The sequence below is a fragment of the Gorilla gorilla genome, chromosome 16 (genome assembly GCF_029281585.2).
Source record: "Gorilla gorilla gorilla isolate KB3781 chromosome 16, NHGRI_mGorGor1-v2.1_pri, whole genome shotgun sequence".
In the NCBI taxonomy this organism is placed as follows: Eukaryota; Metazoa; Chordata; class Mammalia; order Primates; family Hominidae; genus Gorilla; species Gorilla gorilla.
The window spans coordinates 51,533,469-51,550,101 of record NC_073240.2 but is presented as its reverse complement, the minus strand read 5'-3'; the positions used below and the strand labels follow the sequence as shown (position 1 = coordinate 51,550,101).

Sequence of the window (16,633 nt, the reverse complement as noted above, 5' to 3'; positions counted from 1 at the left end):
GCATTGAGGGACATTGCTTTAAGCCAATGGTTCTCAAACTTCAACATACATCAGAATCACACAGGAAACTTGTTATTAATAGAATAGATTGATGGACGCTACTCCCAGAGTTTGTGGGGTGAGGTCCAAGAATTTGCATTTCTTTCTTTTTCTTTTTTTTTTTTTTTTCAGTAAAGACGGGGTTTCACCATGTTAGCCAGGATGGTCTCGATCTGCTGACCTTGTGATCCACCCGCCTCGGCCTCCCAAAGTGCTGGGATTACAGGCGTGAGCCACTGCGCCCGGCCAAGAATTTGCATTTCTTATAGTTCCCAGGTATTTCTGATATGCTGATCCAGGAGCCACACTTTAAGAATCACAGTCTAAGCCAACATTTCTCAACCTTAGCTGCATTTTAGAATCATCTGGGGAGCTTTAACAATCCTGATTCACCACACAACCCAGATCCATCCGCTTTTAAGGAATAGAATGTGAGGCAAGTTTCCACTAAGCAGTTCTCTACTTGACTTGTCCCTTTGGCTTAGTGATTTTGGGGTCCCAAGATTTATTTTCCTTTCACAAGTTCCAGCACTTTGGGAGGTAGGCAGATCACCTGAGCACAGGAGTTCAAGACCAGCTGGTAACACAGCGAGACCTCATCTCTACAAAAAAAATACCAAAATTAGCCAGTCGTGGTTGTGCATGCCTATAGTCTCAGCTACCCAGGAGGCTAAGGTGGGAGAATCACCTGAGCTGGGAGGTCGAGGCTGCAGTGAGCCGAGATCGTGCCACTGCACTTCAGCCTGGGGCACAGTGAGACCCTGTCTCAAAAAATAAAAACAAACAAAAACTAGAGCTCTTCTGATAGCCCAGGAGCCAGTTTAGAGATTCACTAGGCAAATGGCCACGAGAGGCAGATGGGAATATTTAGAGATGAAGTCATCCAGTCCACACAGCTATTCTATAAAAGGGGAACCTAGGCTGGGCACGGTGGCTCATGCCTGTAATCCCAGTACTTTGGAAGGCTGAGGCAGGCAGATCACCTGAGGTCAGAAGTTCAAGACCAGTCTGGCCAACATGAGGAAACCCCGTCTCTACTAAAAATACAAAAATTAGCCGGGTGTGTTGGCGGGCACCTGTATTTCCAGCTACTTGGGAGGCTGAGGTAGGAGAATCGCTTGAACCTGGGAGGCGGGGGTTGCAGTGAGATGAGATCATGCCATTGCACTCCAGCCTGGGCAACAGGAGTGAAACTCCATCTCAAAACAAAAAGAAAAGGAGGGGGTGGGGAACCTGGCTTGCTGTGGGCAACTAGAAAGTATGAAAAGAGTCCAGAATTGATAGGCAGCAGATGAGGCAGTTCTTACCTCACTGTGCCCCTAAGCTTCAGACCAACCCACATAGCCATTGACAGCAGATATTTGCACTTGGATATCCTAAAAGCATTTCAAACCCACTTCCAAAAGTATTCCCCCCCCCCCATTTATCCCATCAACCCCCACCTACTTCGCCTTTGATGCCCAACTCAATAAATAGCTCAGGGCAAGACCCTGGGAATCATACCTCTCCCTTTATCTCCATGTCTTCTAAGTTACCAAATTCTGCTACAAATCTTTTAGATCCATCTCCTCCTCCCTATTTCTTCTGCCACAGTTCAAGCCCTCAGTGTCCCTGGATTTTGTTACTACAGATGTCTAACAGGTGTCCTGGCTTCCACTTCTTGACCTCTTTCAACACGTCTGCTGCCCTGCCAGCCACCATAGAGAGCTTTCTAAAACAGAAAGTGTATGTCATTGCCCTATTTATTATTCATTTGTTCTCTACCCCTGGCAGGACAAAGCCCAAAGTCACAAACAGTCCCAATGTATTTATGATTTTGCCTCTGGCCTCTTCTCACATGTCATCTTTCACCACTCATAACTTCAGCCAAGCCCAAGTTTTGCAGTTCCTTCAATGCCACCTTTGGCTTTGACACTAATGGCTCACTCTTCCTGGAAGTGCCCCCCTTCTTCTACCCTTTGCCTGGCTAAAATTAACTCACCCAGACTCAGCTCAGGCTGGTATTTTTTCTGGCACCCCTTTTATAACTCCTTTTGATACTTCCATAACATCTTGTGCAAACAAGAGTCACTACTCACCCTGAACTGTGTTTGCTCACACATCTGTGTCCCTCGTTAAACTATGAGTTGTGGGGTGGCAGGCACACTGTCCTATTCAGCATTTGATATTAAATATTCATCCAACAAATATCTGAGGACCTACTATATGCCAAATACTGTAGATGTAAAGGGTATAGCAGTCAACAGAGCAAAGACACCCCTTGCTATGAAGTGGGAGGTGGCATAAATAAATGAACCTATACATAGAATGAAAAGTGCTGCGCAGATAATTAAAATAAACAATAATATGAAAGTGACCGGACAGGCCGGGTGCGGTGGCTCATGCCTGTAATCCCAACACTTTGGGAGGCCAAAGCGGGTGGATCACCTGAGGTCGGGAGTTTGAGACCAGCCTGACCAACATGGTGAAACCCCGTCTCTACTAAAAATACAAAATTAGCCGGGTGTGGTGGCACGCGCCTGTAATCCCAGCTACTGGGGAGGCTGAGGCAGGAGAATTGCTTGAACCTGGAGGCGGAGGTTGCAGTGTGCCGAGATTGCACCATTGCACTCCGGCCTGGGCAAGAAAAGCGAAACTCTGTCTCAAAAAAAAAAAAAAAAAAAAAAGGAGAAAAGAAAAGAAAAGAAAGTGACTGGACAGGTACTTTAGATTGGGTATGTCAGGAAGTCCCGTCTGGGGAAGCGACATTGAAGCCGATAAGTGAATGTCAACAAGGGAGGCATTCTGAGCTTTGGAGAGAAGAGCACTCCAGCAGGGAGGACTACCAGAGCAAAGTCCGGGCGGCCCACCAGAGCAAAGGCCGGGAGGGCCAAAGGTCCGTGCGCCTTAAAGTGTGGGAAAGTAGTGAAGATGGGGAGACAGGAAGGCAGGGGCCAGATTTACCTTTGCAGGCTAGAGTAGAGTTTTGATTTTTTTTTTTTTTTTTTTTGGAGACCGAGTCTCGCTCTGTCGCCCAGGTTGGAGTGCAGTGGCACGATCTCGGCTCACTGCAACCTCCGCCTACCCGGTTCAAGCGATTCTACTGCCTCCGCCTCCCGAGTAGCTGGGATGACAGGTGCGTGCCACCACGCCCAGCTAGTTTTTTGTATTTTTAGTACAGACTTGGTTCCACCATGTTGGCCAGGATGGTCTCGATCTCTTGACCTTGTGATCCGCCCACCTCGGCCATCCAAATGCTGGTATTACAGGTGTGAGCCATCACACCTGGCCAAGTTTTTATTTTATTCCAAGTGTGATAGAGAGAGACATGATCTGACTTATATGTTTTGAAAGATGGCTCTGGGACTGCTATGTGGCTACTGCGCTGTCCGGAGGGGAAACTGAGACCCGTTTGGAGGAGAGAGAAGTTGGTGGCCTGGATAGAGTGGTGGCAGCAGTTCTGGAGAAAGTGGATGGATCTGGGTTATGTGGTGAGTCAGAGTGGCCAGGAACAAATGACAGGCAGATGAATTAGGGTGACCCTTAGATTTCTGGCTGCATGCAACACTCGGGTAGTTACTGGGGAACCGAGCAGACGCTCAGACACTTCCGAGCCTTGAGAAATCCGTTCTCCCGCCAGGCTTCGGTGTGAGTTAAAGTCGGGCAGCCGGAAAGCGACAGGCTCAGACCCGCAGCCGGTGGCCTCGTAGCGCCGGGACGCCTGGATACCGGGAGAGCGCTGGGACTCTCCGAGCCCGGCGCGGGGGTTTCCGCATCTTACGGGCGGGGCCGGAAGAGGAAGTCGCGCTGCCGTGGCGGCCGCTGTAGCAGCGGCGGTCCAGTCGTAGCCCGGCCGCCCGCGCCTGTCCGGTCCGGCCCGGCCACGGAGGCAGCGCAGCGGCGGGACCCCAAGCCTACCCCGCCGAGTGAGCTGCGCCGCACCGTGCCGTCCCACCCGGCACCCACCAGTCCGATGGGGCCGCAGCGGCGGCTGTCCCCTGCCGGGGCCGCCCTACTCTGGGGCTTCCTGCTCCCGCTGGTAAGGGGGCGGGAAGGCGCGCAGGCCTCCCAGGGGCTGGGCGGGGCCGGGGCCAAGGCCGGGGCTCCCTTCCCCTACTCCCCGCCCGGCCTCCCGTGTCCCCGCGCCTCCGCGGCCTGCTCTCGCACTCCTCTTTCCTCCCCTCCCCTTTCCATTACTCATCTCTTTCCTTCCAGCCTCCTCTTTTCCACCCTCTTTCCCCCAACTTTCCCGCCCCCCACTCGTTTCCCGCCCATTGAAGTCCGGCGAAATACCTACCGCAAAAAGATCAGAGGAGCCCCTTAGGTTACGTTGACCTTGATGCTTCTCGATAGTTGCTCACTGTCCCAGCATATTTAAAATTGACCTCTGGGTTTTATTGTCTAAGCATTTCTTACCGCTTTTTACCCTTGGGAAGAAAAAAAAAAATTATACAAGGCGCCAGGATGTTTAGCGGTTCGAGGACTGCACTTTAATTGCACTAACGCGGATGTCTTTTTAAAATTTCCTTCCCCCACTGTAGCTCCTGCTTCGCCTTAGGGCTCATTTGATTCTGTTATGAGGGTTTTTTTTTTTTTTTTGGAGGGGGGGTTGTTTTGTAATAGCAGTAATTTAAAATAACTTTTAAAAGAAGACACCAAAATGTAATGCTTTTAGTGGTTTTCAGTTTTCTGCCTAATTTAAAGGGATGGGTGGGGAGCGTCGGTTAAATGTGAGTAAGAAATATGTGTTCATAGATTTGTTTTCATAGTCACAGAGAAGTAATAGTGTTTTAAAATTCAGCCTCAAGTAATTCGAGCTTCAGTGTGGGAGTGGGGTGTCAGGAACCCGGTGTTTCAGTTTTTGTTTCTAGTGACTTTTACTTAGGGAGTTTCAGGTTGGAAACTTACGCATGTTATTTATTACAGAATTGGTGTCGTGTAAGCTTGTTTCGTTCTATTAGAATGTGTGATTTCTTTGAAAGACTGTTTTGCTGACTCTCCAGTTTAAGGGGTTAGTATTAGTGAATACAAAAGTGTCTTTAATATTTATTGAAAAACCAAAATCTAAGCCAAAAAGTAAGTGCCTTTTGGTGTATTCATAACTTTGACAGGCAACATCAGGAACCTGAGAGAATGTATCTAAAAATTGCTGGGGGAGGGGAGTTCGATATAAAAAGAGCAACAAAGTAGCAGTGTTAGTCGGAGTCTTTAAGGTGTTTACTGTGTAATCAGATAATACTTATGTCCAAAAGATATTCAGATAGTATGTAGATGTATGCAAAACTATAACCTAGATATAAAACTTTTCAAAGTGTTTTTGCATTCATTTTCATTTGAATCTCTTGAGCTGATTTTAAGAATGAATATATATCACATTCGTACTAATCCCTTCTCAACATAAATTAATAACTTAGTGATACATCAGTTCCTCATAAACTCACATTGAAATTCTTATTAAAGGCCCTGAGCCCTCTCACCAGAAAACTCTACTTAAGTAGACTTGTCATATGATTTCATAGCCTTCACAAATCTAAAGATCATCCCTGTTCTAAATTGTATCTAGGCTGTCTCCCACGTTCTGGATTTTAGGCCTTTTTTTGTTGTTGTTGTTGTTGTTTTTGAGACGGAGTCTCACTCTGTCGCCCAGGCTGGAGTGCAGTGGCGCGATCTCGGCTCACTGCAACCTCCGCCTCCCAGGTTCAAGTAATTCTCCTGCCTCAGCCTCCCGAGTAGCTGGGATCACAGGCAAGCACCACCAAGCCCACCTAATTTTTGTATTTTTAATAGAGATGGGGGTTTCACTATGTTGGTCAGGCTGGTCTCGAACTCCTGACCTCGTGACCCACCCTCCTCGGCCTCCCAAAGTGCTGGGATTACAGGCGTGAGCCACCACGCCCGGCAATTTTAGGCCTTTTATATTGCACCTATGTGCTTTGTTGTACCTCACCATGGTAATCTCGGGTTCTATATTCCTCGGTTCTAGGGTTGTTGTGAAGATTAAGTAACATTTTTCTACACTGCAAATGTTTGGTGTGCATCTTATTATATGCGATGTAATGTCCTGATGACTGAATAAACTGACAATATCTGTTTAAATTGTAAGGATCTTTTTTCGATACCAGCTAGTATCACTGATTTTTCTATTTCTTGTTGATTTCTTTATGGATTTGTTTTCTTCTTGGTTCCTCCTTCCTTTAATTTCCTGAGCTGTTCTTTCTCATTCCTTTCGTGTTCTGAGAACTTGGGTAGATCTGGTTTCCTTTTCCTCAGCTGGAGTTCTTTCTCCTTTCTGGATACCTAGTTCCTTTCCTCCAACTCTGTCTGAAGTCTTCTACCATTTTCTCCCTGAAGCCCTTTGTTTATTCCTCTTCCCTAATTTTACAGCTCTAGGTAGCCTTTCTGAGTTCATTTGATTAGTGATGCCAGCTCAATCATTTCATTTCTCCTCTCTGGGCTCTTGAAACTGGCACTACTTGTCCGGGCGTGGTGGCTCACGCCTGTCATCCCAGCACTTTGAGAGGTCCAGGTGGGTGGATCACAAGGTCAGGAGTTTGAGACCAGCCTGGCCAATATGGTGAAACCCCGTCTCTACTAAAAAAAAAATACAAAAAAAAAAAATTAGCTGGGCATGGTGGCGCGTGCCTGTTATCCCAGCTACTTGGGAGGCTGAGGCGGAAGAATTGCTTGAACCCGGAAGGCAGAGGTTGCAGTAAGCCAAGATTGTGCCACTGCACTCCAGCCTGTGTGACAGAGCGAGACTCCGTCTCAAAAAAAAAAAAGGAAACTGGCACTGCTTCCCCTTAGTCATGTAATAACAGGGCCAACATCCTCATCTATAATAGAAGCAGCACATAGTCTTCAGAAACCACTGGCACATCCATCTAGAAGGGGCAGAGGATTTAGTATTGGAAAGGCCCTTAAAGATCATTTGCCTACCCTCCTCATCTTGTCATCTTCACATCAGAGTGACCTCACTGTGTATTTGGAACTGAAGCTATAGCACATCTGGCTGTTTTAATATTTTTTAAACCCATTAGGTCTAGAAATAAAATGAGTGCCTAGCAGGTAGCTAGCTGTGTCTTGACCTTGCCATAAGTACATTTTATTTTTTGGGTTTTTTTTTTTTTTTTGAGATGGAGTCTTGCTCTGTTGTCCAGGCTGGAGTGCAGTGGTGCGATCTCAGCTCCCTGCAGCCTCCACCTCCTGGGTTCAAGTGATTCTCCTGCCTCAGCCTCCCAAGTACCTGGGATTACAGCTGCCTGCCACCACACCTGGCTAATTTTTGTAATTTTAGTAGAGATGGGGTTTAACAATGTTGCCCAGGCTGGTCTCGAACTCCTGACCTCAGGTGATCTTCCTGCCTTGGCCTCCCAAAGTGCTGGGATTACAGACATGAGTCACCATGCCTGGCTGCCATAATTACATTTTGCACCTCTTCTTCCCCAGTTCAACCTCGACCCTGGGTCGCAGTGGTCAGAAGTTTATTTCTCAGTGTGGACCCAGTCATGGGATTCTGTTTCAAAGACAATGGATGTTTTTATGCTGGCTCTGTCTTTTTTTTTTTTTTTTTTTTTTTTTTTTTTTGCGATGGAGTCTTGCTCTGTAGCCTAGGCTGGAGTGCAGTGGCCTTATCTCGGCTCACTGCAACCTCTGCCTCCTGGGTTCTAGCAATTCTCCTGCCTCAGCCTCCCGAGTAGGATTACAGGTGCACGTCGTGATGCCCGGCTAATTTTTTGTATTTTAGAAGAAACGGGATTTCACTGTGTTGCCCAGGCTGGTCTCGAACTCCTGAGCTCAGGCAATCCACCCACCTCGGCCTCCCAAAGTGCTAGGATTACAGGCGTGAGCCACCGCTCTTGGCCCTGGCTCTTTTTATTTATTATTATTATTTTTTGAGATGGAGTTTCACTCTTGTTGCCCAGGCTGAAGTGCAATGGTGCGATCCCAGCTCATCACAACCTCTGCTTCCCGGGTACAAGCAATTCTCCTGCCTCAGCCTCCCGAGTGGCTGGGATTACAGGCATGCGCCACCACGCCCAGCTAATTTTATATTTTTAGTAGAGACGGGGGTTTCTCCACATTGGTCAGGCTACTCTCGAACTCCTGACCTCAGGTGATCTGCCTGCCTCATCCTCCCAAAGTGTGGGGTTGCAGGTGTGAGCCACCGTGCCCGGCAGCTCTGTCTTTTTAAATTGCTTCAAAGTTCTTTGAAGAATCCTGAGTCTTCCTCATAGTGTCTTTATAAAAGTTCTGTTTTGGAGGATTGCTTGAGGCTAGGAGTTTCAGACCAGCCTGGTCAACATAGCAAGACCCCACCTCTACAAAAAATTAAAAAATTAGCTGAGCATGGTGGCTTGTGTCTCTAGTCCTAGCTACTTGGGAGGCTGAGGTAGGAGGATCACTTAAGCTCAGGAGTTTGAGGTTGCAGTTAGCTATGATCACGCCACTGTACTCCAGCCTGGGTGACAGAGAAGACCATGTCTCTAAAAAAACACACACACACACAAATGAAAAAATAGTTTTGTTGATTTTTTTTTCTTCAAAGAATTTGAAGTAGCATATAGCTGCATCTTGAGCTTGATACAATGAAATGATAATCAGGATCCCCAGCAGAAAAATCTGTTGCTGAAAATTTGCCTTCCTTTTGTATACTACACCAACTCAAAGATTCTTCAGTTCTTTCTCTTCTGCTCTGTTCTCTCAACCTCCAGGGGAAAGTAGGTATGTTCTGCTACCCAGGCAGTAAGAAATCTGCTGAGCTGCTGTGCTGTGGAATGAATTGTGTCCCCCACACCCCCAACAGCCCCACCCCAAATTCATATGGTGAAGCCATAACCCCCAGTGTATTGATATTTGGAGATGGGTCCTTCAGGAAATCATTAGGTTTAGATGAGCTCATGAAGACGGGACCCTCATGATAGGATTAGTGCCATTTTAAGAAAAGACATCAGGCCAGGTGTGGTGGCTCATACTTGTAATCCCAGCACTTTGGGAGGCTGAGGCAGGCGGATCCTGAGGTCAGGAGTTCAAAACCAGCCTGGCCAACATGATGAAACCCCGTCTCTACTAAAAATACACAAATTAGCTGGGCACGGTGGTGGGTGCCTGTAACCCCAGCTACGCGGGAGGCTGAGGCAGGAGAATCACTGGAACCCAGGAGGCAGAGGTTGCAGTGAGCCAAGATTGTGCCTTTGCACTCCAGCCTGGGCGACAGAGCAAGACTGTCTTGGGGGAAATAAAAAAAAAAAAGACATCAGAGAGCTTTCTCTCTCTCTCTGCCATGTGAGGACACAGTGAGAAGGTAGCTATCTATAAGCCAGGAAGAGAGCCTTCACTAGAAACTGGCCCAACTGGCACCTGATCCAGAACTGTGAGAAAATAAATTTCTGCTGTTTAAACCACCCAGTTTGTGGTACTTTGTTATGAAGCCTGAGCTGACTAAAACATGCTAGGTTTATTACATTTCCTCCTTTTAACTTTCAGGTTCTTCACAATTTTTGTTTTACCTTGCCTCTGAACTGTCTGTGATTTCTACAACCCATTGGCTCCTTTCTAAGTCCCTAATGGCTATATATCTCTTTCCCAAAATTCAACACCTATAATCTCCTTTGAAACTCAAAATATCCTGAGAAGGTTCAGGAAAGTTATGACTTATCCTAGATCACATAGAAAGTCATGAAAAATAGGACTAGAACCAAGGTCTTTTGCTATTTTTCCACTAAATTAGGCAGTAATAATTTTTCTTTTCTTTTTTTTTTTTTTTTGAGACAGAGTCTCGTTCTGTCGCCCAGGCTAGAGTGCAGTGGCGCAATCTCGGCTCACTGCAACCTCTGCCTCCTGGCTTCACGCCATTCTCCTGCCTCAGCCTCCCGAGTAGCTGGGACTGCAGGCACCCGCCACCATGCCCGGCTAATTTTTTATATTTTTAGTAGAGACGGGGTTTCACCGTGTTAGCCAGGATGGTCTCGTTCTCCTGACCTTGTGATCCACCTGCCTCGGCCTCCCAAAATGTTGGGATTACAGGCGTGAGCCACTGCGCCTGGTCTTTTTTTCTTATTAATGTAATATAAATAGGTTATATATGTTTTAATAGAGACAGAATCTTGCTGTGTTGCCCTGGCTAGTCTCAAACTCCAGGGTTCAAACAGTCCTCCTACCTCAGCCTCTCAAAGTGCTAGGATTACAGGTGTGAGCCACTGTACCCAGCTAATAATTTTTTTCTGAATCAAAAATAGGGTACAAGACTGATAGGATAAATTTGTGAACTTTATTTATAAGAAAAGGCTTAAAAATAGGAAAAGTTGGCCAGGCATGGTGGCTCATGCCTGTAATACCAGCACTTCAGGAGGCTGAGGCAGGAGGATTGCTTGAGGCCAGAAGTTTGAGGCCAGGCTGCGCAGTATAATAGTAAGACCCCATCTTTAAAAAAACTTTATAAATTAGCTGGGTACAGTGGATCATGCCTGTAGTCCCAGCTGCTCAGGAGGGTGAGGTGAGTCACCCAGGAGTTGAAGGCAGCAGTGAGCTGCAACCATGCCACTGTTCTGTAGCCTGGGTGATAGAGTGAGATCCTGTAGATAGATAGATAGATAGATAGATAGATAGATAGATAGATAGATATGCTTATTATATATTTGATCAGTTGTTTAAAATCACCTGAAATTTGGTCCGTTTATGAAAATCCAAACCATAAAGTCTCCAGGTATAGGCCCTTCCCTGAAGATAGTAAAAATTTTTTTTAAGTTGATTGTTTTTAGGCCAGAATTTGCCAAGCTTTACCATGCCCTATGGTCTTAAATCAGTTCTGACTTAAGCATTTATATTACTTGCCTGGCCTTGTAGGCATTTGAGTTTGTGAATTCTAATGTAAATCATAAATGGCTGGGCGTGATGGCTCACGCCTATAATCCCAGCACTTTGGGAGGCTGAGGCAGGCAGATCACGCGGTCAAGAGATCGAGACCATCCTGGCCAACATGGTGAAACCCCATCTCTACTAAAAATACAAAAAAATTGGCCAGGGGGGCACCTGCTCTAGTCCCAGCAACTCGGGAGGCTGAGGCAGGAGAATGGCGTGAACCTGGGAGGCAGAGTTTGCAGTGAGCCGAGATCACGCCACTGCACTCTAGCCTGGGCGACAGAGTGAGACTCTGTCTCAAAAAAACACAAAAAAACACAAAAATTAGCTGGGCGTGGTGGTGCACACCTGTGGTGCCAGCTACTCGGGAGGCTGAGGCAGGAGAATCACTTGAACCCGGGAGGTGGAGGTTGCAGTGAGCCGAGATCACTCGCCACTGCACTCCAGCCTGGCAACAGAACAAGACTCCGTCTCAAAAATAATAATAATAATAATAAATTCTATAAAAGTTGAGATATTAAGTAGGAACATTATTTAGAGAAAACCAGAAAGAAGGCTGGATCTAGGTAACAAGTGGAGTATAAGCCCCGTGAAGCAGGAACCCTACCTAACTCATTCTCTGCTGTCTCCCTTAACGTCTCATAGATTGCAGAGTATTGAATGAATGAATGAATGAATGAATAGTTGCCTTGTCTTCTCCCCACACCCTGCTACCCCTTAGCTTTGCTAAGGGGTGCGTTCTATGTTGCCAGATTGTCCAGGTGGAAGGAATGATCCTGTTCGTGCTTTTCCCATGGCCCACAGACAACTTTGATTCCCTGTAAATCCCTATTTGATGTCCTAGCTCCCACTTAGTCACTATTTAAATAATTACTCATAATCTCTGTAAATTTAATTGTAGTCACTTTCAGGGCATCGTTTTCATAAACCTTGAATACTGGATGTAGGAATAGAAGCAGGCCGGGCGTGATGGCTCACGCCTGTAATCCCAGTGCTTTGGGAGGCTGAGACGGACGGATCAGAAGGTCAGGAGATTGAGACCATCCTGGCTAACACAGTGAAACCCCGTCTCTACTAAAAATAAAAAAATTAGCTGGGCGTGGTGGCGGGCACCTGTAATCCCAGCTACTCAGGAGGCTGAGGCAGGAGAATGGCATGAACCCGGGAGGCTGAGCTTGCAGTGAGCCGAGATCGCGCCACTGCACTCCAGCCTGGGCAACAGAGCCAGACTCTGTCTCAAAAAAAAAAAAAAAAAAGGAATAGAAACAATTGGTGTTGTCTTGATTATATAAGTTATTAGGGAGGAAAGAGTGAATGATGAGAAAGTTTTTTAGGCCTGCCTTAGGAACATGTGTCATTCAGACAATCCCAACTCTGCCTTTCCTGCAGGGGCTCCTTTCAGTTCTTTTATTCTGTTGCTGTTGACTTAAAACTGACACCTGTGTAGAAGAGAAAGATATTTGTAAAGAAAGGGATATCTCTTACATTGCTATGATGTAAGGGCAGGTGACTGTTGCTGCTTCGAATTTACCAGTTATTACATTGTAACTTTATATATTCTGGTTTATGAATACAGATTTTAAAAAATTGCTAGTTCTCATTCTAAATAAATTGTTTATTAACAACATTTGTCCCCCAAACCCTCCCCCTATTTGGTAACTAAAAATACAAGCATGCATAGTTTAATTTGTACATTTTATTTATTTATTTATTTATTTATGAGATGGAGTTTCACTCTTGTTGCCCAGGCTGGAGTGCAATGGCACAATCTCAGCTCACTGCAACCTCCACCTCCTGCGTTCAGGCGACTCTCCTGCCTCAGCCTCCCAAGTAGCTAGGATTACAGGCATGCGCCATCACGCCTGGCTAATTTTGTGTTTTTAGTAGAGATGGGTTTTCTCCATGTTGGTCAAGCTGGTCTCAAACTCCTGACCTCAGGTGATCTGCCTGCCTCAGCCTCTCAAAGTGCTGGGATTACAAGCGTGAGCCACCACGCCCAGCCAATTTGTACCTTTTATAAAGAAAGATTGCATAGGGGTTAATTGGAGAGAGAGAGTCATAGTCACATTCAAATATTGTCTCTTTAAATCGAAGACAAGTATATCTAATGGAAAACAATACAAATAACATGAACCAGGTTTAACTTACAGACTGTGTAGGGGAGTGTTGAAACTGGGACCCAGTGACGCATCTACTGAAGAGTTTTGAATAAACTCATAAGAGGAATGGGAGAACTGCTTCCCAAACACAGATGTCTGTGCCATCAGACTGCAGTTGCATTGTGACTATAATCTCTTGAGAAAACTCCTAAGAGGACCCTTGTGCTGTCTAGACGACTAGTGAGTTTCACTACTATTCATAATAAAGTCTATAACCATGTACTCGACCAACATCAGAGCATCACCTGAAAACTTGTTAGAAATGCATCATCATGCCAGGAATAGGTGCAAGTAAGAACTGCTGGATCAGAATCTGCATTTTTTTTTTTTTTTTAGATGGCGTCTCCTCACACTTTTGCCCTGGCTGGAGTGCAGTGGTGTGATCTTGGCTCACTGCAACCTCTGCCTTCCGGGTTCAAGCGATTCTTCTGCCTCAGCCTCCTGAGTAGCTGGGACTACAGGCACGCACCACCATCCCCAGCGAATTTTTGTATTTTTAGTAGAGACGAGGTTTCACCATATTGGTCGGGCTGGTCTCGAACTCCCGACCTCAGGTGATCCGCCTGCCTTGGCCTCCCAAAGTGCTGGGATTACAGGTGTGAGCCACTGCGCTGGCTAGAGTTGTCCTTTTTTTAGATTTTTGAAATCTTTGACACTTGTCATACCAAAAGCTATTTAGTAGATAAATGATCAAAGGAATAGGCAACATTAAGATATATTTAAACATTAAAATTGTTCTTTTTTTTTTTTTTGAGATGGAGTCTCGCTCTGTCGCCCAGGCTGGAGTGCAGTGACGCCATCTCAGCTCACTGCAAGCTCCGCCTCCCAGGTTCACGCCATTCTCCTGCCTCAGCCTCCTGAGTAGCTGGGACTACAGGCGTCCACCACCACGCCTGGCTAATTTTTTGTATTTTTAGTAGAGACGGGGTTTCACCGTGTTAGCCAGGATGGCCTCGACCTCCTGACCTCATGATCCACCCGCCTCAGCCTCCCAAAGTGCTGGGATTACAGCCGTGAGCCACCGCGCCTGGCCTTTTTTTTTTTTTAATTGAGACAGAGTCTCACTCTGTCGCCCAGGCTGGAGTGCAGTGGCTCAATCTCAGCTCACTGCAACTTCCACCTCCTGGGTTCAAGCGATTCTCAGGCCTCAGCCTCCCGAGTAGCTGAGATTATAGGCGCCTGCCACCATGCCTGGCTAATTTTTGTATTTTTAGTAGAGACGGGGTTTTGCCATGTTGTACAGGCTGGAAACATTAAAATTCTTTAATTTGAAAAGAAAATGATAGGGAATATGATTGAAGTCAGTTGATCCGGACAAAGTAAATTAAAATTGTTCATGAGATCCCAGAATACCATAACAGGCACCTCATAAAGTCAGAGAAAAAGGAAGTAGAACTTCACAGTATGGGCTAGTAAATTTGCTTCCTTTGTGTGTAAGGATCAAATAAGATGCTGAATATAAAGATTCTGTTGTGAGCTTGATTTGATGGCCCTGGAGGACACTCGATTCCAGGACCAGTCTGAAGGAACTGGCCTGTGAAAGGAAGATTGGGGGTGAGCAGTAAGGAGCATTTGTCATAGGGAAAGGAGTTCCATGAGCTCTACAGTCCTAGAATTGGGAGTATTTAGAAAAGTATAAGGAAAGGATTTAGGGCCGGGCGTGGTGGCTCACGCCTGTAATCCCAGCACTTTGGGAGGCCGAGGCGGGCAGATCACGAGGTCAGGAGATCGAGACCATCCTGGCTAACACAGTGAAACTCCGTCTCTATTAAAAATACAAAAAATTAGCTGGGCGTGGTGGCGGCCTCCTGTAGTCCCAGCTACTCGGGAGGCTGAGGCAGGAGAATGGCGTGAATCCCAGAGGCGGAGCTTGCAGTGAGCCGAGATCGCACCACTGCACTCCAGCCTGGTCGACAGAGTGAGACTCTGTCTCAAAAAAAAAAAAAAAAAAGGAAAGGATTTAGGATGTGGGAGGAACTGATTGGTTATTAGAGGAACTTGAGAAGCGGTAGGAAACCCATGCCAGTATTGTAGAAGGGAAGGAGTTAACAGCGAATGCAGAGAAATATGTGATCATTATTAAAACTGGAGTGTGATGGTTGGGCACTGAGAATGAGGTGCTTGGGGATCTAGCTGTGTGAAGGGACTTGAAGTGACAGCAGATTTCAAAGACTGCTGATCTCGGTTTTAGAGAGCCCAGTTCTAGTCCTGAGACTGACTGACCTCATCCTTTTGGTCATTTTGGATCTGTTTCATATATAAGATGAAGAGACTAGATTATGTTATTTCTAAATCCCTTCTACCTCTTAAATGATTTTTGTCAATTGATATGGGGTCTGGCTATGTTGCCCAGGCTCATCCCAAACTCCTGGCCTCAAGTGATCTTCCCACCTCAGCTTCCCAATGTGCTGGGATTCCAGGTGTGAGCCACCATGCCCACCCTCTTTTAGCTCTTGATACTAAACTTTTTACTAAAAGAATTTTTTTTAAGGTTTTAATGAAGCCATAGAAGACCAGACCACAGTTTATTACAAAGGAAAATTCAGACATTCTGGAGCATGTCTCTAACTTGGAGGGTGAAAAGGAAGGATCTTTGTCAAATGATCTAATACTAGTATGAGTGGATCACCTAATTTGGCACTTGTAATGTTCAAACAGACCCTGACTTTTTTTTTTTTTTTTTTGAGACAGAGTCTGACTCTGTCATACTGGAGTGCAGTGGCGTGATCTCAGCTCACTGCAAGCTCCGCCTCCCAGGTTCACGCCATTCTTCTGCCTCAGCCTCCAGAGTAAGTGGGTCTACAGGCGCCCACCACCACACCCGGCTAATTTTTTTGTATTTTTAGTAGGGATGGGGTTTCACCATGTTAGCCAGGATGGTCTTGATCTCCTGACCTCGTGATCCGCCCACCTCGGCCTCCCAAAGTGCTGGGATTACAGGCATGAGCCACCACGCCCAGTCTAGACCCTGACTTTCAAGCCCATTTTCTGTATGTTTCCCAACTTAATTGACACAGCACTGTGGTTTCCACTGTTCTGTTCTTTTATAGCCTTGTTACTCAAAGTGTGGTCCATTGACCATCAGCATCACCTAGGAGCTTATTAGAAATGCAGAATCTCAGGCCAAGCGTGGTGGCTGATAACTGTAATCCCAGCACTTTGAGAGGCTGAGGTGGGAGGATCACTTGAGGCCAGGAGTTTGAGACCAGCCTGAGTACCATGGCAAGATCTTGTCTCCTATAAGCACTGCTCCTATAGCAGTGGTTCTCAAACTTTAACTGGTGTCAGAATCTCCAAAAGGGCTTGTTAAAACGTAAATTGGTCGGAACTTCTGATTCAGTAGGTCTGGAATGGGGCCCAAGAATTTGCTTTTTTCTTCTCTTCCTTTTTTTTTTTTTTTTTTTTTTTGAGACAGGGTGTCCTTTTTTTTGAGCCTAGGCCCTAGGCTGGAATGCAGTGGCATGGTCATGGCTCCCTGCAGCTTCAACCTCCAAGCCTCAAGCAATCCTTTCACTTCAGCCTCTGGAGTAGCTGGGACTATAGGTACACGCCCGTACACCAAGCTAATTTTTTATTTTTTTGTAGAAACGAGATCTCTC

General features: G+C 46.2%; 1 protein-coding gene across 4 annotated transcripts in view; it reads left to right on the top strand.

Annotated features, from left to right (window-relative positions):
- The first annotated feature begins 3,566 nt into the window (after positions 1–3,566).
- The window catches only part of SPPL2A (signal peptide peptidase like 2A), a 59,392-nt gene continuing 46,325 nt past the window's right edge, over positions 3,567–16,633 (top strand). For 2 of the 4 annotated variants that reach the window (XM_055363006.2, XM_055363005.2), the window contains exon 1: positions 3,672–4,057. In XM_055363006.2, the coding sequence (XP_055218981.2) occupies positions 3,992–4,057 (66 nt within the window). In that variant the 5' untranslated portion in view covers positions 3,672–3,991. Of the gene's footprint in view, positions 4,058–16,633 lie in introns of all 4 variants that reach the window. The other 2 variants (XM_004056178.5, XM_019011242.4) reach the window with 2 other exon arrangements.